Here is a 22,357-nt window from a genome sequence, read left to right on the forward strand (position 1 = left end):
ACCTTACATAACCTACAAGGTGTTTGTATGCTTTATTTCACACAAGTCTAGTATAAAACATAACCATAGAACACATATGATTGATCAGTCTAGTATAGAACATAACCACTGAACACATATGATTGATAAGTCTAGTATAGAACATAACCATAGAACACATATAATTGATAAGTCTAGTATAGAACATAACCATAGAACACATATGATTGATAAGTCTAATATAGAACATAACCACTGAACACATATGATTGATAAGTCTAGTATAGAACATAACCATAGAACACATATAATTGATAAGTCTAGTATAGAACATAACCATAGAACACATATGATTGATAAGTCTAGTATAGAACATAACCATAGAACACATATGATTGATAAGTCTAGTATAGAACATAACCATAGAACACATATGATTGATAAGTCTAGTATAGAACATAACCATAGAACACATATAATTGATAAGTCTAGTATAGAACATAACCATAGAACACATATGATTGATAAGTCTAGTATAGAACATAACCATAGAACACATATGATTGATAAGTCTAGTATAGAACATAACCATAGAACACATATGATTGATAGAGGTATCAGAATTTACCTTCCACTTTCGGCTTGATTTCTGCTATTCTTTCTGTAAACTTCTTTTTGAAGTAAAGAGACTGCAGTCTTTGCTGGTAGTGGTTGATTCTGCAGTTTAAAAGAAGAATTGAAACAAAACAACATAAATATTTGATATCTCATTTACACTACCAGATTTTATCCTCTTAAAAAAATGAGGGGTTTAATGCTTGAAATTAGTTTTGGTGACAATTATAAATTGTCTACTTTTAAATGTAGACACACTTGTTTAAATCTAAATTCATCAAATATAAGTTTTGATTCATTGATTTAACATTAACATTGGCATTATTTCCCATTTTTTATTACTTATTTTAAAGAACACGTGTCCAACGAAAACCTCTTGATGCTTATGTCAACATTAGTTAGTCTATGTTTGAATTTCTACTGCTAAACTGATAAAATATAAGTTTTGATTTGTTTAACATTTGTGTGTAACACTTGTTTAACAGTTTGGATGACTTTAATGTTATTCTAAATGTGGAAAATAGTCAAAGAATAAATGTGTACAAACTTTTTGATTGGTAGTGTATATGACATATAAAAATAAATGCATACTAGAATAGAATAATAGATCTTAAAAACTGACTGTAAAAAAAAAACTTTTTTTTTTTTACAAGAGGTGTACCCATAATGCATTGCTACAAAACGTCTGTAACATTAACAGCCAAATATTCTTCTGTGGTTTTTCATTGTTCTGCTGAAGCACGCCTGTTCGTGAGACACGGGTTCGGTTTCCCATATTAAAATAATAATAAAAAAAATGTCCAAAAAGTAACACCTGCAACTTGTTTATATTTTATTAATTGATGGAGCCGCCCATTCTTCATTGCTTTTATATTTATATCTTTGTTGGCTGACATTCCACAGAAATTAATTATATTAAGAACCGCACAATGTCATAAAAATGACGACATGTTTCCAGACAATTTCGGACTGCCAAATTGAGGGAAACTGCATTTGGTAACTGAAGTCAAAGATCATTATAGCGAGAGACTAGACAGACCAAGATAAGAACGTCATCCTGTAAAAGAGTTTATTTTCCACATACTGACCTCTACATCACCTGTAGCTGTTGTGCGGCAGCACCATTTAAGAGATATTGTGTTTTGACAACTCTGTCCAGTCTGATGAACATTATTTATTATACCCTAAACTAAGTGACCTAAATTGACCGTTACCTGCTCATCTCATAGAGGAAGCGGTCTGCTTTCGCCATCCGCTCCAACTCATGTTTGTGTTCCTCCAGAAGGTCCACGTCACTCTTTTCTGGCACAAACTTCAACAGCTGCAGGGAAGGAGGGAAAGAATTATAATGACTAAATTGGGCCAACCAATCAGAGGTCGTTTTGAAAGAGAAGTCTTAAAGATACAGTAGCAAAAAAGCCTGTTTATTCATGAAATAAAATGTAAAGATAAAGCATTAAAAAAAATTACAATTTAGTATATTATAGTCTTTTTAAGTGCTTTAATGCAATGTGGCCCTATCAAACACATATACATTATGTGAACATGCATTCCCGTCACACTACAATAACTGTTTGATTACTGTTCAGATTAAAACAACAAGCAATCAGAGGACTTATAAAACCTGATTGCCATTATATTGCTTTTCAAGTCCATTTGGAAAATGTTACAACTATTTACTTGCTGCTCTTATTTGGTGATTTGATTTAAAGGTTAAACAGGGTTAGGTACTGTATACAAAGCTGCATTTTATTACCAAAATGGCTACATGGCTTGAACGGGTTTTAATTGAACTATAAATGTGCTTGATTTGAGCCTCCACTAGCAGGATATACACAACAGATTGAATTCAGGCATGTGGAAAGGCTTCAGTATGGTTTATATTTTTACCAACTACAACAAATTTCCCCGTCATTCAGAATGACAAAAATGCACGGACGATATGGTGTCTTGCCAAAAAAAAAAATGAGGCAAAACAATAATTACATGCTGGCTTGGACTGCCGGGGTTATGTAATTAAACTCCCCGCCTGTGCAGACGCTGTATCAGCTAATCACAGTTCTGAAATGTTTGACGTCAATCCACTGCAGTAAAACAGGTTTGTTTTGGACAGAAGCCATGTGGAATTACGAGGTAAAGTGTGAGCTAATTGATGGAGTATGTGGCGATGCATCTCACCTGCTCCAACATATCCTTAGGTAGGTCTTCCTGCTCATCCATGGTCAGTATGGCTCTCTTGATCTCCTCGTTGGAGAGTTTTAACCTGCAAGAAAAAGATTTAAGTAAATCACTGGTGTGACCTTCTTGATTGAAGTAATATCAGTCATATTTCTATATCACAAAAAAAAAATAATCTCTGAGGCCCTGTTAACACCTGCATTAAAGGCCCCCTGAAATCAAAATGTTAGTATGAATATGTTAGCCTTACGGTAATGAATAAGCTGGTGTGTTCCAAAACAATGACAACATTTACATTTAGGAGATATAAGCATTCAAAACTTAGTCTCTCACTTCCGCTAAAATGGATCATGGATTTTTATGACATCACCGCGGACTTCAGCTTCTCATCACATCTTCTGTCCAATCAAATGCTCTCTAGAATCTAAAGCGTCCCACCCCCCCATGCTATAAATACCACCTGGCCAAAGCAGCCGTTGACACATCACGGAGCAATATGGGTTGGAGATGTGTGTTCGGTTGCTCAAACGCTCGAGTTTTATTTTGTTTTCCAACTGTACGTTGGTTAAGAATGAAATGGCTAGAATTTATTCACACCTCTACTATTGAATCCAACGTTTCATCAGCGCTCAGATTTGCTTCCATGGTGCTGTCAAGTGCGACTTCTAGTCTGTGAGGTAAACTAAATGCTATTGGCTATTTGAAAAGGGGGAGGAGCCATTCAATATGTCCCACCTTAGCTTCCTGTTTCAGTGGAAATTACGGCAACACATCATACAAAGCTGTGCGTTCCAAGGCACTTCAGTGGGCCTTTAATATGCTTTTTGGTCAATCGGATCACAAGTGGATGACGCTAAATACAGGTGTAAACGGGGTCTAAAACGTTTTGAGCTAGTCCACTTTTGACCACTTCCAGAGGTGGTCAAAAGTCGAAACTGCGTTCAACCAGATTGCTTTCGTATTGTAGATGCTCAAGTGGTCGAATGTGTTTGAACAGCCACAAAAACCGCCTACTCTCCGCCTACTGACCTAACGCGTAAACATTAGGGGTGGGGGGAAAAAATCGATTCTTAGATGCCTCGTGATGCGGACGTGGACGATTCTGAATCGATTTTTTTTTTCTAATAACGTAATATTGACGGAACGCAAAAGGCGTAACTCTAAAGCGGACATGCAGTGTGCGGATAGTCTGTGGCGCGCACATAACAGAGACGCATGATGGCTGAGTGGCAAATTCGAACAGCACCCTCTTCATTAAAAGCTAACGTATGGAAAATTGGTAATTTCATTGTGACCTATTTAGTATTTTTTTGTATGAGAGCTGCTTTCTGTATTCTTTAGTTTTCACATCAATATGCTGTAAACCGATCTGTTATACGTACGTCATACTGCCCTCCACAGTCACAGTAGCCTATGTATCAGTGCAATGCCAGTCACAGAAAGTCACATTTTGACTGTGTTCTCTGCAGATGTTCATTCACTTTTTTTCTGTAAGCTGTTTTTGATTGTGGTATACAGCAAATATTTCAAGTCATAACTCTTTATTATTTAGTTGTGTATAAGAGCGGCTTTGTATGTTACTAATTATTCAGAAAAATATGTTTGTATGAGAACTGCTGGCACATAATTCTATATTTTTGAACGAAAACTGTTTGTGATTTTGCTACAGCAAAATGTTTTTTTGTCTGAAGGATTATTGCTCATTGGAAATAACCATAGACTGTAAAAAATATGGACAAAGCGTCTGTGACGTCACCCATAGACTTTCTGAAGAACGTTTTTGAAGCCGTTTATGGGGGGTATGGGCGGCGCCATCTTGGAAAATCTTGGGAAATCCTAACCCCGCCCACCTTCTGGCCAATCCATATATGGGTAAAGGACGCAGCGCGCGTCACTCAGCTCGCTCTGCTACTCCGGTTATCTCTGTATATTTTAGGCAACGAAATATGTTATAAAACACCATACTAACTCTTTTCGTTTTCATTTAAAGAAATCTTAAACATTATAGCCACACAAATGTGGTTCAGGCAACGCGTATTGATTATATTCACTGCACATAACGTTTGCCTATTTATAACAAAACGAAATATAAAACACAAACCTGCCTCTTTTCGTTTTAAATATAATATAAAAATATTAAACATTTTAATATGGTCCAGGCAATATGTGCATTTGTACTAAACAACAGATGTTGCAGTAAACAACATTACAGATCATCTTCGTTGTATTAAAATTTAAAATGACAAAACTCAACCCAGTCTCTTTTTGTTAAATTTCAGTTTTATCAATATTAGCTATTATAAAAGTATAAGTAAAAGGTACAAGAAGATATACAAATAAAGCAAACAATTCAGTCAAACATACAAAGTCAGCGCTCTAGTCTAACCAAACAACGGTAAAGTTAAATAGCTTATAAAGTTATGAAACTTCCCCTCAGCCAAAACGATTGGCCAGGGAACAAATTATAGATTCACGAAACCAAAAATCACCCGTTAGATATACACAAGACGAATTATATCTCATATTTAACCACTACAGAGACGCAGAGTCAGCGGCAAACGTCAGAACGACTAGCCGAGGAAAGGCTGTTCCAGGCGGGGTACATGAGCGCCGAGCGCCCGGTCATCGCTGGATCTCACAACCTGGATAAAATTTTCATAAATCTTTATAAATAAACCACAGATTTGAGCTTTAAACAACTACATTCTCGCCTGAAAAACTCTTAAAACTACATTTCATGATTCAAAAACAGTAGTATTATATTTCAACTGTGTAAAAAAATGGCGCTTCTTATGTTGTCATTCTCCTTGGCGCTGCCTTATCAGCTGTCAATCAAGCTGTCAATCAAAGTTAACCACGCCCTTATTCGTCATACATTTTATATCTAAATACGATCTAAACTAACGAGTTAGAAAAAAATTCACCCCCCTCACAGTTGTCAGGCACTCGGAACCTATCGAAAAATACAATAAAAGTCCATGGGACCAACCTGTAAAAACATGAATTTATGCTGTGAAAACGGACATTTTAACATAGGGTCTATGGACATTTGCTCCCTTTTGGGACCTTCCTCTAGCGGATTTTCGATGTATTGCAGTTTTTCGCCACTTCCGGGTAGGCTTCATTTTTCAGATTAGAATGTTGCCGCTTGGAAATAACAAGAGGATGTTGGTTAGAAGTCTATTATTAAATGCTAGAGATTCAGAATATGCTGAAGCTTGTATTCATTTACTACAAGTATGCTGCTATTACAGGCACACATTTATTTTCCTGTTGGTTCTTTGCAATTTTGGGACATATGCTGGCAAATGTAACCTTACAGTTGACTTGCCAAATCACTTCCATTTGTTTTATTAATAAAATGAATATAGGAAGTATTGGAAGTAAATTCTTTATGGGTCATCATAAATACTTTGCTTTAAAAGTACCAAGTAGTCACACACACAAAAAAAAAGATGCATCGATAATCGTTACCCTCTGAATCGTAATCGAATCGAATCGTGAGGTGCCTAGGGATTCCCACCCCTAGTAAACATAATGGGACGCGCACTAGCCAGACGGGATTTAAACTTTGTCGGCTGGAGACCCAAGTTTGGTTTGAAGATTAAATTTGTACCAAACACAATGTTCCCTCAACATTACTGATTTCCTGATTCCGTATGTTTTTTCGTCATCTCCGGGCGCGTTCAAATGTAAATTGCGTGAGCTTATTTTGTCCATTAGATCGAAAGATCTGAAAAAACCCAAACATTTACCCATCAATAAACCCTCCCCTAGAAGAAATCAGGACAGAAGTGGTTGAAAGTGGACAAAAGAGACAGATTAAAACACCAGGTGTAAACGGAAATGCGTCTCCCTCGGTCGATGATCCGGTCGATCAAAACGCATCTTAATACCAGGTGTAAACAGGACCTCAATAAAAAAAAAAAAGCTGATGCAGTAAATGTTTAAAATAACTGAATTCCAGGCTTCGTTCACAGCTATATAATTAAATCAAAAACATTAAGTGAGCTTATGGGAGATATGTTTATCACCACTGCTATGGTGACTTGTGATGCTAGGATCATTCAAAATGGCTTAAGTAAACAGAGAATTGTTCGACAGTGAGTCATGCAGGAATGTTTATTACTGTGAACGAATCTTAAATGGTCAAAGATGGTGTCTATGGGTTTCTAAACTACAGACTCACTTGGTGAGAAGGATGTTGCAGTTTTGTGCACGCCGACCATCGATGACAGACAATTCTCTGACCTTTTTAGAAGTGACCGCGTCATCCTCTGTCTCTTTCTGCAGAAAGACAAATGGAGCTAAGGTCAGCATCAATATCACATTAAAATGAAGGGGGAAAAAACTACGAGAGAGCAGGTTAAAGTTGATTTCACATGAGTCTTTTGTGCAAATCAGTGTTTGATTGTCCTCTAAGTTGGTGTACTTGTCATGTATGGGATGATATTTAGAGACTAAAGTATTTTGCAGTGTGGCTCTGAACATCATAACATAGTTTAAAAGCAAAACCACAGTCATTAGAAACAATCAAATGCAGATTTGGACTCAAGCAAATACACCCGAATGTGAAACCGACAAGACACCTGTTGTCTTCAATTGTCTCTAAAGTAAAATCCAAACAAAGTCATTTTTCAAGATAATGACATATCCATGACCGAACACACCAGACATCCACAACAACAGAGGCTGAAAACAGTCATCTCCTCCACTTTAGTGTCAGCTGGGGAGCAGACAGCAAGAAACTGCGTGTTTAGATGATGGCACGCCAGGTTTTATTTGAGAGAGGGAGAGGGTGAAAGGGGGGGGGGGGGGGGATTTGTTTTTTAGTTGGTGGAAATCTGTCTCATTCACTGTTGCATAAACTCCAGATGCATGCAAAACCAACTGCATGCCTCATATCCAACTTGGCTAATTACGAACAGAGACATCTTGAAATGCTCACTAATAAACTGAAGTAGGTCAATTGGTTCATCGCGTTTTTTAAGCAATGCTACAAAAGACAACAATTTGATGATTATCTACATAAAGAATGCGGTGAAAATTACATAAAAAGTACTATGGTGGTACCGTGGTACTGTGATAGTATCAGACGGTACTTTGATATACATCAAGGTACTTATTAATTAATATTTTTATGGTATATGGTTAATTATGGTATTTGGGTGAATCTAGTGAAAACCTTTTAAGAAAATGTCATATTTAATTCCAAAATCAAAATAAGCCATTTATAAAATAGATTTTCTGTTCTGTTCTTACAAAATAAAATGTATTTTAGGACAATTAAGATTAATAAATGTTTTTACGTTTACATTTTACATAAAACATTTTAATGCAAAAACGCTCTAATTTTTCATTTTGTTAACATCATTTTCTAATTATTTCATATATTATTTGAATTTTAAGGTGTAGACCTTAGTCAGGGAAGCGCCATATTTAATTTTTGACAAGAATGAAAATGAGGCTGTGAGTAATAGAATACAGTCCTTTCAATGGACTGCACTTTTGTTTAACAACATTGTTCAGCTGACGAAACGTCTTTCTGAAAAATAAATCAGTAGACAACAACTCCATTAAGCAGTTTTGAAAGTTGTGAGTTGTGAAAATTACTTGATCTAAAACATTATCTTTATGCCAAATATAATTACTTTTCTGTTGATTTTGGGGGTGGAATGTAACCAGGGCATTTATTTGTGAGATTTAACCATTCATATGGTACTCCAAAGTACTTCAGAGAGTACCATCAAACTATAACATGTCCAAAAAAATTATAATTGTCAGTACCATGGTATTATCACCAAACTCAAGAGACAGGACCAGAGACCACTTACCTGTCTAAAGTTATTGAACAGAAAGTCCTTTATGGCAAGCAGGGAGCAGGAAAGTGTCAGTTAGATCAGAAAATATATAAAAGGCCAGGTAGAAAATTAGAGAATACAGAGGGAGGTACAGAAATTCAAGGAGTGGGTTTTTAATTTTAGTTTGACACTGCAGTATTATTCATAGAAAGCATTTGGAACAATGTGCACGATAATTTACAATACAGGAGCAGACGGGTACAAATTCTCAAAGAATTCTTATACCTGCTGTCTCTGGTAAGCGGAGAATGTTTTTTCAATATCCTCCAAGTCCAATTGTTTGTAAACTCGGATTTCATCCAATTCCAGCCACAATGTCCCTTCCAGTTTATTCTGTGAGACAGAGATGAATAATGAATAAACTATGAATACACATCAAAGTACTTAGTTAAACAATAAATAAAAATGAAATAGATTAAAAATAAATTAATTATTAAAAAAATGTAAAAAGAGGAACATTTCTAAAGACTAACAGTTATATAATTGCAAACGTTTATTAACTCACTTCACCGAGTTTGGTCCAGTTGAAAGACTTAAGCGGATTGGACGGCTGAGGGATGTTCTTCTTCGTCAGCGTGGAGCCCAGAAGACCTCCCAGGGGAGGAGGACCAAAGCCAGGCAGGCCTGGTGGAGGTGGCGGTCCGCCAGGAGGAGGGGGAGGGGGTGGGGGTGCTCCACCTGGAGGTGGTGGTGGAGGAGGAAAACCAGCTAGACCTGGTGGTGGAGGTGGGTTGCTACCAGAGGCCAACGTGACGAGAGGGGGGCCACCTGGGATATTTGTCCTCTAAAAAAACAAGATACAGTAGGAACATGAAGCAAAAGTGTTGTGAGGCTTTGAATCTGTTATAATTATGAATCAAAACATTATGGTCTGTTCCAAACCCCAGTGAGCTGTTGACACTGCATTTTTAGGCAACAAAGGCTCCAGGCTGTTTCAGTTATGCTGGCTTATACACAAACAAACAAGCACCACTGGAACTGCCATGATTATTTTAGACATGACATTACCATAGTATTCTCTGAAGTAACTTAGTTTATTTTGGAAATACCAAAGTACATGAATATGGTAATCATTCAATACCATTCTACAACTACAGTACTTTCAGTAAGGGGAACCTCATTCTGGGCAAAAGTGACAAACTCAGGGATTTTTTTTCTTCCAAGAAGAGAGCCAAGGGTTAGAATATTAGTATTTTATTTTCATATATATATATATATATATATATATATATATATATATATATATATATATATATATATATATATACACATCCTAAGATGGTTTGCTGGTCTTAGTTTGTTTAAGATGGTCTAGCTGGATTATCTGGTCTCTTTTGACAACAGATCAGTCCAACTCACAGCCAAAACAGGCCAGCAAACCATCATACTTTTTTTTTTTTTTTTTTTTTGGCAAGGAACTTAGAGCTTGTTCCAATTCAGTCACATATAAGGTTTCGTTTCAGTTAGGTTGTTGCCTTAAAATGTAGCTGCCAACAGAGAGAAAACTAGGTTTTGGAAGAGGTACTTTGTGCTTATGTGCGTATGTAACATACATTACTCATCTCATGTAGCCGGGCAGAAAGGTCAGCCACTTGCTGCTTAACAAGCTTATGTTCACTGCTTTCCTTCTCCAGCTTCTCTTTCATCTTATTGAGCGTTTGCATCATTTCATCCTTCTCTTGGGCTTTTGCATCACACTCTCTTTCTTTCTTTTCCAGCTTCTGCTGAAGTTCATTATGCTCTATGATTCAAGCCAAAAAACAAAACAAAAACTGAAATCAAAATGCACAAATGCTTCATTATTTGACAACATCAGCAATGTCATCGCTGATTCCCATGCAGATGAAGGTACATGTAAACACATTCAAGGCCTCCTGAGGCTAAACACTCACTTAGCCTCATAGAGAAGTCATGTACCTTTTCTCATTTTTTCTGCTTGTTCTTTCCATTGTTTCACCTCGTTCTCGTTGACCAACCTGTAAAGAGAGCAGTGTTGGGCACTTATGAATGGCTAAATGAATAGTTCACACAAAATCCTCTCATTATTTACTCACCTTCATATCATTATAAACCCATATCATTTTGTTTCTACTACAGAACATAAAAGGAATGGAGAATGTTGTGTTCCACTCAAGAAAGAAAGTCATATAGTTTTGGAAAGACATGAGGGAGAGTAAACGATCACAATTTTCATTTTTGGGTGAACTATAGTTTTAAGTATCACCATGTGACCCTAAACCACAAAACTTGGCATTCATAATTCTTTAAAAAGCACAACGATGGCTTCCTATTAGTCGGGTAGGACCAGCAGGAAACCAAGGAACATCGGTGCGAAATGTTAAGAAATCAGAGAAGCCCCTGTTGCCTTAAAACGAGAGTCAAATTTCAGCTCTGTAACATTTGATCAAACCACCAAATGTTTTCCATATGCATTCTGCATATTTGTTTTTATTTGACTGAAACTGTCCCAGACCGTCTCTCAGCCTCCGACTTGTTTGAACTAGAGTGAAGTTAAGTTGTGTCTCACTTCTAATTAATCCCATGCAGAAAGATGACACAAAGATGTGTTTATTTGAACAGTTCTAAGATTATCACGTTCAGTCATATCTTGAAAAATCTATAGCCTGGCGCTTTCCTAAAATGTGATCAGATTCAGGTGGATGGCTGGCTTGCAACAAATTGACTTTGAGACTGGATTACGTATTTGGGATTATAATTTTCAGAGCTAAATAATTGAAATTGCAAAATGTACCAAATTGCTGGCAGTTTTAGAGGGCATTAAAAGCTCAGGACATTAATAAATGAGAGGAATTGAGGACACAAAGGTACAACTACTTCTTTGGATACACAAAAATTTGGACTGTCCCTCACTTACATTCGCACCACGTTCTTCACGTCGAAGTTCTCAAGGGGAGCCACATCGGGGTCATGACCCTTGTCGTTCTGTAGGACAATCTGCTGGACAATTCGATCAAGAAGGAGCCAGTACTGCACAGTGGTCCCAGTTCTTTTGTCTGTGAGCAAAGAGCAAAGATGATATCAACACTTCCAAGCAAACTACACAACGTTCACTACAGTGATCAACTGATATGTTTTTAAGGGCTGATGCCGATATGCAGAGAGCAAAGTGGTCAGTGGCCAATACAATGCAAATATATACACTACTGTTCAAAAGTTTGGGGTCTGTTAGAGTTTTTCATGGTTTTGAGAGTCTCTTATGCTCACCCAGGCTGCATTTATTTGATCAAAAATACAGTGAAAACCATAATATTGTGAAATATTATTTACAGTATAAAATAACTTTTTTTTAAATGTCATAATGAAATTTTTTCCTGCGATGGCAAAGCTGAATTTTCAGCATCATTACTCCAGTTACATGATCGTCCAGTAATCATTCTAATATGCTGATTTTCTGCTCAAGAAACATTTCTTTTTATTATCAATGTTGAAAACAGTTTGTACATCTCTGATGAATAGAAAGTTTAAAGAACAGCATTTATTTGAAACAGAAATCTTTGGTGTAAATGTTTTACTGTCACCTATGATCAATTTAATGTATCATGGCTGAATAATGTAATTAATTTTTTTTTTTTTTTTTTTTTTTTTTTTACTGACCCCAAACTTTTAGAAGGGAGTGTACATGATAAAAAAAAAAATTGTTCATGTCCATTAATCATGGTATTACCGTAGTGGCATGTCCAAAACTATATACCATGGTATTCTTTTGTAAGTGGCATTATTTATGATGAGGTAATATTATGGGCTTTATTTGTTTACACTGTTATTGAAGGGAAGTGACATCACTCACAAGGCATATGAAGACAGTGCTGTAAGACAGACATAAAGTGCGGGAAGGCATCCGTGTGGTTTATCCTCTTCCGGATGAGATCAAACACCTGAGTGGCACTTTTAGTGTCTATATGAACCTGAGACCAAACAAAGAGACAATCTTGAAATTACTACTGAAACAAAGTGGCTATATTCAAAAACAAATTAAGACAGAGAGCGTACATTCTCAAACCGCTTAGCGAGGGCTAATTCATCATCATTTCGTAGCATCTCAAAGAAGTCCAAATGCCTGAAGAGTAATAAAAGACGACTGCACGTTAAGCTCAACAGAACTCGGCCAAGTACTTGAGGACAGCGCGTCTCAAAATACAGCACTTACCGATCTAACGTGGAGTTTTCATGGGACCGTAATTTATCAATCACTGGTTGGATTCCCAGCATTAGAAATTCATACCGCAAATGAATTCTGAACTCCAAACTGGTCTGTAAATGAAACGTTGGAAGTCAGGGAGAAACTCTTGGATGATTTGAATCTAATGAGATGCAGATGTGGAGAAAGTAGCGCTTACCTCCCCTGCTCCTTGACTGAGGACCGCGTTGATGAAGGACATGATTGCCGTCTTGAGGTTCACCTCGTCTCTGTAGCGGCCCGTACTCTTGTCCAAGTCATTTAGAAGGGTCTATGTGTAAACCGAGAAGATGGGGAGAAAGAATGAGAACAACAAAGGAGAAAGACCTCTTAATATTTCATTCATAAGTCTCAACAGTCATGAAACACAAGCAGAACGAATCTCTCTGTGTTAATTGTTGCATTCGATTCAAAGGGACAATTTATGCACAACTGGTTTTTATGAATGATTTGTGTTTGAATAATAAGGCCCAATGTGGCTATGAGAGTAAAGCCTTGAATTTTCCTGCCCACCTGAAATCGCGTCCGTTCACAGGCGAACTTCTGATAGTGCAACATGGCTTCCAGGATTTTCTTGTGTCCTCCGGGCACCAAGCAAACAGCACCCATGATCTCCAGAACGGCCACTTTGGTCTTGATGTTCTCGGTGGCCAAGCTCTGCGCGATGATGTTGATGCTTTCTGAATGTGCGAGCACATGGGCACGTCCCTGAGAGTTGTTCATCAGGGCTTTAATGCAGCCAATCAGTGAGGTGTGGATCTGAGATTCGGTGGTCTCGTAGTCCATTGTTTTCAGGAAGTTCAAGACGCACGTCAGTCCATCGAGGTCTATGAAGCGCGTCACAAACCTTGAGGAGCAAGACAAAGGTCAGGCCAAGCGCATGAAAAGACATTTCAACTCATAGGTAGGAGATTAACACATGGAAAACTTAATGTCCTGATTTTTAAGTGCATTTCCTGTTGTAGCTTAGAGACGGTTGCTTGGCCCTGTTTCTGGGGGACAGCAATACAAATTCCTAATAATTTTTGCATTTTTATAAAAATTACCGTCTTTTTGCGGATGAAACACTGAGCAATCACATGGAAGACATGATACGGACTTCTGTAAGTTGGACTGTATCTTTCAACATATTTTCTGATGTTCATTCATGTTTATTTCGTTCTGTAACGTAGTAAAAAGGAAGGAATTATCGCCTTCACTCGCGCTCCGCTTGAACTGAGGCGCCACAGTGATCTCTCGCGCCACATTAAAGAGCGTCAAAACGGTATTTATTGTTTGAATTTTGTGATAAAATGGACAGAATTTGAAAGCTGAGACTTTGTTTCATATCAAAAGTAACAAAGCTCAAAGTTAATTGCGATTTATTGGACAAACATTCAAGATGAAGCCTGAAAAGTGACCCAATCTCTGTTCAACTTTCTCTTCAAAAATAAATAAATGCATAATCTAGCCTATATGATTGTCCTGTAGGTTTAAGAATAAAAATGAAAATGTGAACAAAAACAGTGCCTATTAAATGGCTTATTATCATTAAAATATGAGAATTAAAATGAGGGGTAATAATAGATTACGACCCTGTCCATCAAAATGACAATGCGTAAATCTAACGCGACCTCTGAGCGGCAGATATCATTCTGAATAATCGGTATCAGTGAAGAAATGTATCAGTGTATGTATGTATATTATATATATATTAAAAATTAAGATTTCAGGAGAAGATATAATACTCTGCAAGACAAACTACTGTTGAAGCACTTAGTAAAGGGGGAGGGAGACTCAATTGTAAGGTAATGTGCTTAATCAAGAGAAATGAAAAGAATGATACAGTCATGAAATGACCCATAGTGAGTGTGTTCTAAAGGCAGTACCTCATGGGCTGTGTGCGGAGAGCTGTTTTCAAGCTCTCTATGGTCTTATTCCTCTCCTCCTCATCCTCCTTGTCCAGGGCCAGCAGGGACTTCCTCTGGTGGTGATATTGAACGTAAAGGCAAATAATTAATGGACTGACCCAAGTTTGTCAGGTCAAAGTTTTGTTAAAGTACTTAATTAAAAAAATGTGTGATGGAATTTATAGCTTCAACAATTATCTCAGTTTTGATGAGTATGAGCGCTCATTGCCCTATGAAATATTTACTGTTGTTTACCAGTCTTACATCCCCAACAACTTCCTCAAGGGCAGCATATATATGTGAGTTTAATGACTCCCTCTTGACTAAAACTTTCATGTCCTCAGGGAAAAGATGGAAATTAGCATGGTCAGGGAAATGTTCAGTGTTTGCTGTCTAGCTTGCAAGTCATACTTACAGCAGCCATTGAATTTATCTGATCAATGTAGAATTCAGGCCAGCTGGTCGCCCCCTTATTCTCTTCCTGTTCCTATGGAAAAACTAAAGATTAGCCTGCATACTGGAATCAAATAAACACACATTCGACCGGCAGACAGACAAACAGACAGACAGATAGAATTAGACAGACAGACAGAAAAAAGTTAATTCTGATTTTAAACTGCAAACATCTGACACAAAAATGTCAACGTACTGTCCTCCACACCAACAGAGATCGTTTTGTTCTGCCACATTCTCATGTACTTCAACAGCTACGATGTGTGAGAACATGGCTTATCTAACCATTGCAATTCCCAGAAAATCGCATCCAGCAATCCAAAAGTTCTTGTGAACGGATATGTTATGTGTGTGTGAGTGTCCACAGCTGACACCTTGTTTGAGATGCTTCTTGTTACCTGAAAACAGACACAGACTCTGCACTTCAGCACTACTCTCCACTCCCAATTTTGAGTTAAACGCTCTGGCAGAGTGCTAAAAGGCTACGATTCAGTCCAAAACATGCCTTTTCCCATAGTAACTTATTCTTTAAAGCTTTCAATACAAAGCCTGGGGTTTGGAAACAATACCACAGTGTTTTGTGCTATGCTCAAGTGTCTATAATATAGCAGCTGCTTGCTCTTTCAGACTGAGATTGACTTTTGCTGGCCAGGGTAAGTTTGGAATTGGGAATTGGGGTTGTTGTTGGGGGGTTTCGCGCACCACATGAGCCGATAAGCTTCCAGGAATCTTATTAAACAAGTCCACCCATTGTTTTATTACTACATTCTGCAATTATACAATTTAACTAAACTATTTTGGACCATAGGGGCTTAGAGATTAATAAAAAGATAGCTTGAAACCAAAAAGAAGGGTGAGAAAGTTCTCATTATAGTTATTATGAACACAAACACTTCATACCAGACATTCACAAGTTCCTTTGCCTCAACATCTTGACAGTAGTTTTAGCACTCATTATATTGCACGGTGTTGGTTCCACATGTTGCTCAGACCCCAAAACTCCACTGGGAGGAGATTTGATCCAGGCCTTGCAGGTGTAGTTGGCTGAAACACTGCACTCAGTGTTTTATTGAGCTGGGATTACACAGCATACACATTTTTCTAAGACAGTTTTGGTTGAAGCATTTCTGCAAATTTCTTCAAATCTGTAGTTCTAAAATAAAATTAAATATATTTTTTTACTGAATAAAAAAATGGAGTACATGAAAATAAACAATATTTATTTTCTGCCTGTATTTCCTCTGGGGAAAACAAAAGAAAATATGGGGAGGAAGACAACATTTGTGGGACCCTACTGACTTTTTCTGTATGGCCAAAAAAGATAATACTAAAAATACTGAAAACATCATCTTTTTTGTTTTATATAAGAAAAAGTCAAACGAGTTTGGAACGACATGACGGTGAGTAATTGGCAGAATTTTCATTTTTGGATAAACTATCCCTTCAAGTTGAGAGCTGACAGGCATAAGCTATAAAGATTTCCAACTGAAATTCCATCTCTACTAGTGTATAAGCTTGCAAAGCTTTGATCCATCATAGAGAACACCAACATAAATGTTTGCTTTAATATATGAATGAGAATAAACTTCATTTCTAACACCATGATGATTGACAGTGTTCTTTTTTTAAGTGTTTTTGGAGGACAATAGGTCAGCAGCTGAAGATCGATCCCTGGTGGGTCGTGACCAGGTAACTGGTCATGAACTCCAGCAGCCGTAGACAATCCCCAGGCCACCGCTGTGTGGTTTGCTCTTTAGTTCCACCGGTGTAAATGCCTCTTATAAATGAGGGTTTACAGAGTGTGTCAGGACAGCCTGGGTTCTGTTACCTCTCACTCCTCAGACCCAAATCACACATACTGTGAAAATAAACCCTCGCACTCAACACCACTTCTCTGTCCCGAAGCCAAGCCTGTGCTAGCACCGTTTACATTACGTCCTTTTTTGGATGTACAGTAAGACTGTGATGTGTTCACACATTTAGCTGCTTAGTTTCAAACTCTACCGTCAAGTCAGATTAAATTGTTTTTAGGAAACTGCTATGGATGTTCAAAGCCAGACAAAACACTTTGACATGGGTCTTTTTAAAAAAAATGGAAAAGGTCCTTGCCCAGTCCCATCAAGTGGCAATGTCTTACCTTCTTCTTGCTACAGTAGATTTGCCATTTCTTCTCAGCAGGAAGGCCAAACATGGCCTCTCTATGTTTCTCCGAGAGATCCAGCTCATCCTGTAGAAGAAGAAGACACGATGAGAGGTTTCAAATGTATTCTCTAAAATTTCAAGCCCAATAAATGATGTTGAATTGGTCACATTCTCATAAGGTTAAATACTTAAAATTAAGACTTTAGGTCCCTTTGATTTCAATATAATATAATATAATATAATATTATAATATAATACAGTGGTACTGAATATTTATAATATTTATGCAAATAAGTAAATAAATATCTTACAAGCAATGGCTGCACAATTTTTTTATATATATATTTTGGTAACTATATTTAAAGTTGACAATAAATAAATAAATACCTTACAAATGACAAGGATTGCACAAAAATATATATTATATTTAGCATATTTATATTCATGAATATTTATTGAAACTATGAAATGTAAAATGTAAACAAACTAAAATGATTGGCCAAAAGAGGAAAAAACATTTTGAGCACATAATGAATGTCAAATGTACTTGGCAGTGACACACACAGGCATCCTATCAAGTCGGCCACGAGACTTAAAGTCTGACGTCAGTATCTGGATATCAATGACCCTGAAGCGGGAGTTAATTTCCCACAATTCTGTGTGAGAGAGAGACTTCTTGTTTCCTCACAGCAAAGAAATAATTTAGTCATGTAAACCATCAATTAATGCCTGCACGCTCCTGTGACCTCTGTGCATTCCCATGATGCAGTTCTGGACTAAGTTGATCATATTCAGTCCAGATGTTTGGGCACAAGTTAATTAACATCATGTGAGAGACACATACAACAAGCAGGTCCAGAGACCACTTTAACAGGCTGCATAAGGAAATAATGAGGATAAAAAGGATGAAAAATACAGGGAAATCGTATAATCCAACTCGTAAGTACTCGTGTATATTTGAGCAGAGATTCCAGAGAGAGAACATCACATCCAGACACCACATCTATTGTAGAGGCAGGCAGGTCAGAATCTGATCTTCTCCAGATCGTTCTCTCATACTATTCCCTCTTTATTTCTCTACGGAAAAAAACTGAACCTGAGACTTTGTTCACTGAAAGTCATTTAGATAGAAGCAGCAACAAGTGATAACTGGATGCTTTCAAGCAGTGACAGCAGTGTACTTGCGACATCTAAAAAAATTCTAGCATAGCGTCTGGTTGTGACAGTGTTAAATTATGAGACCAGTTTTCTGTTTGAGTTGCAGTGAAAGCAAACTCGACTAAAAAAAAATGTTCAAAGATAAAATTCAGTATTCCTTCATGAGGAGGACAGCTTTCTCAACTCAAATCGATGCAGAATCAAAAGTCTGCGAGAAGTATTTTCCTGTTAAATCAACTTAACATGACACTGATTGACATCTCAGTTGTGTCTCTCTGTGAGAGCTCAAAGGCTCAGCAGGGGACAGGGGGAGTCTGGCGCATGCAAGTCATCCATGAGCCCATCTGTGCCAAATGCCTGCTGGTCATGCACTGGTGGGCATGAGACATACAGACGTAACTCTACTCAATGGAGTCTGCAGAGCTAATGAGGGGACGTGCATTGTCTAACATACTCTTTACTGGACCATTAGCAGGGAATGCTTGGATTCTCCATATTATGGAATCCAAGACAAGCACTGATTCACTCCACAAATGGAGGAATGGTAGAGCAAAGCAGTGCTTTAATAAAGAATAAGCTTTTTCTAACTATTCTGGTGGGATTTTTTAGAATGAACCCAGTTAACAGGCTCTGTTTGTGATTTTTGGCCATGTGGGCATGCAAGCTTACAAACTTTGCATGTTCTGTCTTAGCAAAAAATGTAATGGTGAAAATTCATCATGGGATGCAAAGACAAGTTCCTTCTGTTTTAATAAGTTATCCTTTACATGCCTGTCAGAATAATATTTGACAAAACCAAAGACCAGATCTGACTTTCAAAGTGGCCTGTGTCCAAAAGTTTAATAAAACATTTATTAAAATGAGTGTTCCATCTATCCATCCATTTACCCACCCATCGATCCATCAAGCATCTATTCACTCATCCTTCCATACATCTGAAAATTCATCATGGGATACAAAGAAACGTTCTTATCTGTTTAAATAAGTTACCCTTTTCATGCCTGCCAATAAATGTTTGACAAAACCAAAGACCAGATTTGACTTTCAAAGTGGTCTGTTTCCAAAGATCTAAAGTATGAGGCCCTAAATAGAAAGTTGAATAAAACGTATAGCAAACTAAAAGAAAATTTGACTACAATGAGTGCTCCATCTAGCCATCGATCCATCTAGCATATATCCTTACATCCACCCATTTACCCACCCATCCATCCATCCATTCACCACTCGTCTACCCACCCATCCATCCATCCATCTGAAAATTCATCATGGGATACAAAGAAACGTTCCTCTCTGTTTTAATAAGTTATCCTTTACATGCCTGCCAATATAATGTTTGACAAAACCAAAGACCAGATTTGACTTTCAAAGTGGTCTGTTTCCAAAGATCCCACCTATCCATCAATCCATCCACTCTATCTATCCACTCTATCCATCCATGTATCCATCCATCTAATTGAGAGTATGGGAAATAAATAAAATATAAGAAAGGAAACAAAAGAAAGAGTGTGTGGTCATGGTACAGCACATACCACCAGTTCAGTGAACATGGCATCCAGTTCTTCGGTGGGGGGCATGGGCAGGGTGGGCTCCATGGTTTGCAATGTGAAGTTGCTGTCATGGCGGAGGCGGTAGGTGATCTCAGGCTGGTCCCGTCCCTTTAGACAGCAGCAGAGGAATGACAGGCCCCGTCCTCCTCGCTTACGTGAGGCCATCATGGCCAGAGGCCCAGCCAGTCAAATGTGTCTCGCTTCAGCTACGACACCCTGTCCAAGAGAAAACAAAGAGAGAAAATGAGGAGGGGGTGATATCAAAGCTGCAAAAAAAGGATACTGGGAATAATTTTTTAGTTCATTGAAAATGTGCATGGCTGTGCTAGGACGCAGCTAAATGCAAAACAGAACAACAAGGTTGAAAATCATACCCTCACCCAGGGCTATTTGCAGCCATGAGAAGTGTGATATACTGAAACTAAAATGTATTGAGTATACACTCTTGACTAACAGGTTACATTGGACCTCCCACTGTAGACCAGTAGCAATACGGAAAATATCAGTATTGGTGGATAAAATCTTACTGCCCTGAAACAAAATCAAGGCTTTGATTATACTTCATTATATTTTGCAAAGGTACAGAGTTTGGAGCCAATACGATTTTTTTTTTTTTTTTTTAAGAAATGAATACCATATATGCAGCACTCATTGATTACTCATTGATCATTACATTGTTTTAAAGTGACAAATTTCTATGAAGAATTTCATAAAAATTCTGTTCTTTTAAACTGTCTATTCATCAAAGAACTGTTTTCAACATTGATAATGATAATAAGAAATGTTTCTTGAGCAGCAAATCAGCCTATTAGAATGATTTCTGAAGGATCATGAACGGTAGTTATGTACAAAAAATGACAAATGGGATTGACTGTTTGTGTCTCTGTGCAGTGATACTCATAATATGCAGCTCTGTATGATCTTACTTCCCATTACAACAATCACATAAGCCTCATAAACTCCAGAAACACACAGTGACATGATTCGACACGCAGATTGTCATGTAGACAGATAAAATATAGCCATAAAAGCAATAAGCTCTCACATTACACTATTTGGTGTATTTCTTCTGCAGGTCTTCTGAAACCATATGATAGCTTTGTGTAAGGAACAAACCATAGTGTAAAATTTGATCTTCTGTGCATCAAGATAAGGTTTTGGTCTGTTCTTCACACAAAGCTGTCGTATGACGTCAGAAGACTTGAAATATAGTGCATAGACCAACTTTAGGGTGCTTTTTATATCCTTTTTTTGGGCTGAATGAACTTTCTTCAAACCTTATTCTTTTTAAACAGATTTGGAACGTCATGAGGGCGAGTAAATGATGACTGAAATAAAAAAATTGGATAAACTTTCTTTGAATACCTTTAACATCAGGGGCCTGATGTATAAACGTTGCATATGCACAAAATGGGCATTGTATATGTGACCCTGGACCACAAAATCAGTCACATGTCGCACAGGTATATTTGTGGCAATAGCAAAAAATATATTGTATGGGTCAAAATTTTCAATTTTTCTTTTATGCCAAAAATCATTTGAATATTAAGTAAAGATCAAGTTCCATGAAGATATTTTGTAAATTTCCTACCGTAAATATCTAAAAAATATATTTTTGTGAGTGGATGCAGCAAAAGCGCGAACATAAACGGACAACTTTAAAGGTGATTTTCTCAATGTTTAGATTTTTTTGCACCCTCAGATTCCAGATCTTCAAATAGTTGTATCTCGGGCCAAATAATGTCCTATCCTAACAAACCATACATCAATGGAAAGCTTATTTATTCAGCTCTCAGATGATGTATAAATCTTAGTTTCAGAAAATTGACCCTTGTGACTGGTTTTGTGATCCAGGGTCACATATACTATATAAACATCATACAATATATGTTTACCTTATAGGAAAAAAATTGCATAGATTTGTTTAAAGCAATTAAAAATACTTTTTGGCCAGTGGAAAATATTGAGAATAACTCTTCTCTGAAAACTTTATCTGAAATGTATACAATTCTGATTTATTTACTCTAAACAAGGCAAGGATACTGAATGATTCTTAGCAATGTAATGCACATAGTCCGTATCTTATATTTTCCTAATGTCTTGCATCGTTAAACATGATACCCTGTATCACGTGGATGGGAATATGCATGATATGCAGATGAGGATATGAATAGCAAAACTAGGCGTTGTAAGCTCCATATATGGTTATTTCGTGGAGGAGACGGGTTGGAGATGCATACGCACAATCATCCGCAGACTGGGTATTATAAAGGGAATTTTGCACAGGTTCTGGCGTAATTTTTGTGTGTATGCAAAATCTAGCTTTTGTGAGTACAC

The 22,357-nt window shown here is 37.3% G+C and overlaps 1 protein-coding gene across 4 annotated transcripts in view; it reads right to left on the bottom strand.

The window, feature by feature from the left end:
• daam1a (dishevelled associated activator of morphogenesis 1a) overlaps nt 1–22,357 on the bottom strand; it is a 53,557-nt gene that overhangs the window by 6,991 nt on the left and 24,209 nt on the right. For 2 of the 4 annotated variants that reach the window (XM_084097345.1, XM_084097346.1), the window contains exons 2-20: nt 20,003–20,236; nt 17,311–17,400; nt 15,136–15,207; nt 14,700–14,794; nt 13,345–13,678; nt 12,992–13,102; nt 12,802–12,905; nt 12,645–12,711; nt 12,442–12,559; nt 11,509–11,647; nt 10,551–10,609; nt 10,187–10,374; nt 9,139–9,417; nt 8,859–8,966; nt 8,607–8,633; nt 6,962–7,059; nt 2,773–2,857; nt 1,809–1,915; nt 608–696 (exon numbers count right to left, since the gene is read on the bottom strand). In XM_084097345.1, the coding sequence (XP_083953471.1) occupies nt 608–696; nt 1,809–1,915; nt 2,773–2,857; nt 6,962–7,059; nt 8,607–8,633; nt 8,859–8,966; nt 9,139–9,417; nt 10,187–10,374; nt 10,551–10,609; nt 11,509–11,647; nt 12,442–12,559; nt 12,645–12,711; nt 12,802–12,905; nt 12,992–13,102; nt 13,345–13,678; nt 14,700–14,794; nt 15,136–15,207; nt 17,311–17,400; nt 20,003–20,188 (2,356 nt within the window). In that variant the 5' untranslated portion in view covers nt 20,189–20,236. The remainder of the gene's footprint in view (nt 1–607; nt 697–1,808; nt 1,916–2,772; nt 2,858–6,961; nt 7,060–8,606; nt 8,634–8,858; nt 8,967–9,138; nt 9,418–10,186; nt 10,375–10,550; nt 10,610–11,508; nt 11,648–12,441; nt 12,560–12,644; nt 12,712–12,801; nt 12,906–12,991; nt 13,103–13,344; nt 13,679–14,699; nt 14,795–15,135; nt 15,208–17,310; nt 17,401–20,002; nt 20,237–22,357) is intronic. The other 2 variants (XM_084097347.1, XM_084097348.1) reach the window with 1 other exon arrangement.

The sequence above is a fragment of the Abramis brama genome, assembly GCF_963993115.1.
Source record: "Abramis brama genome assembly, chromosome: 21".
NCBI classification, from domain to species: domain Eukaryota; kingdom Metazoa; phylum Chordata; class Actinopteri; order Cypriniformes; family Leuciscidae; genus Abramis; species Abramis brama.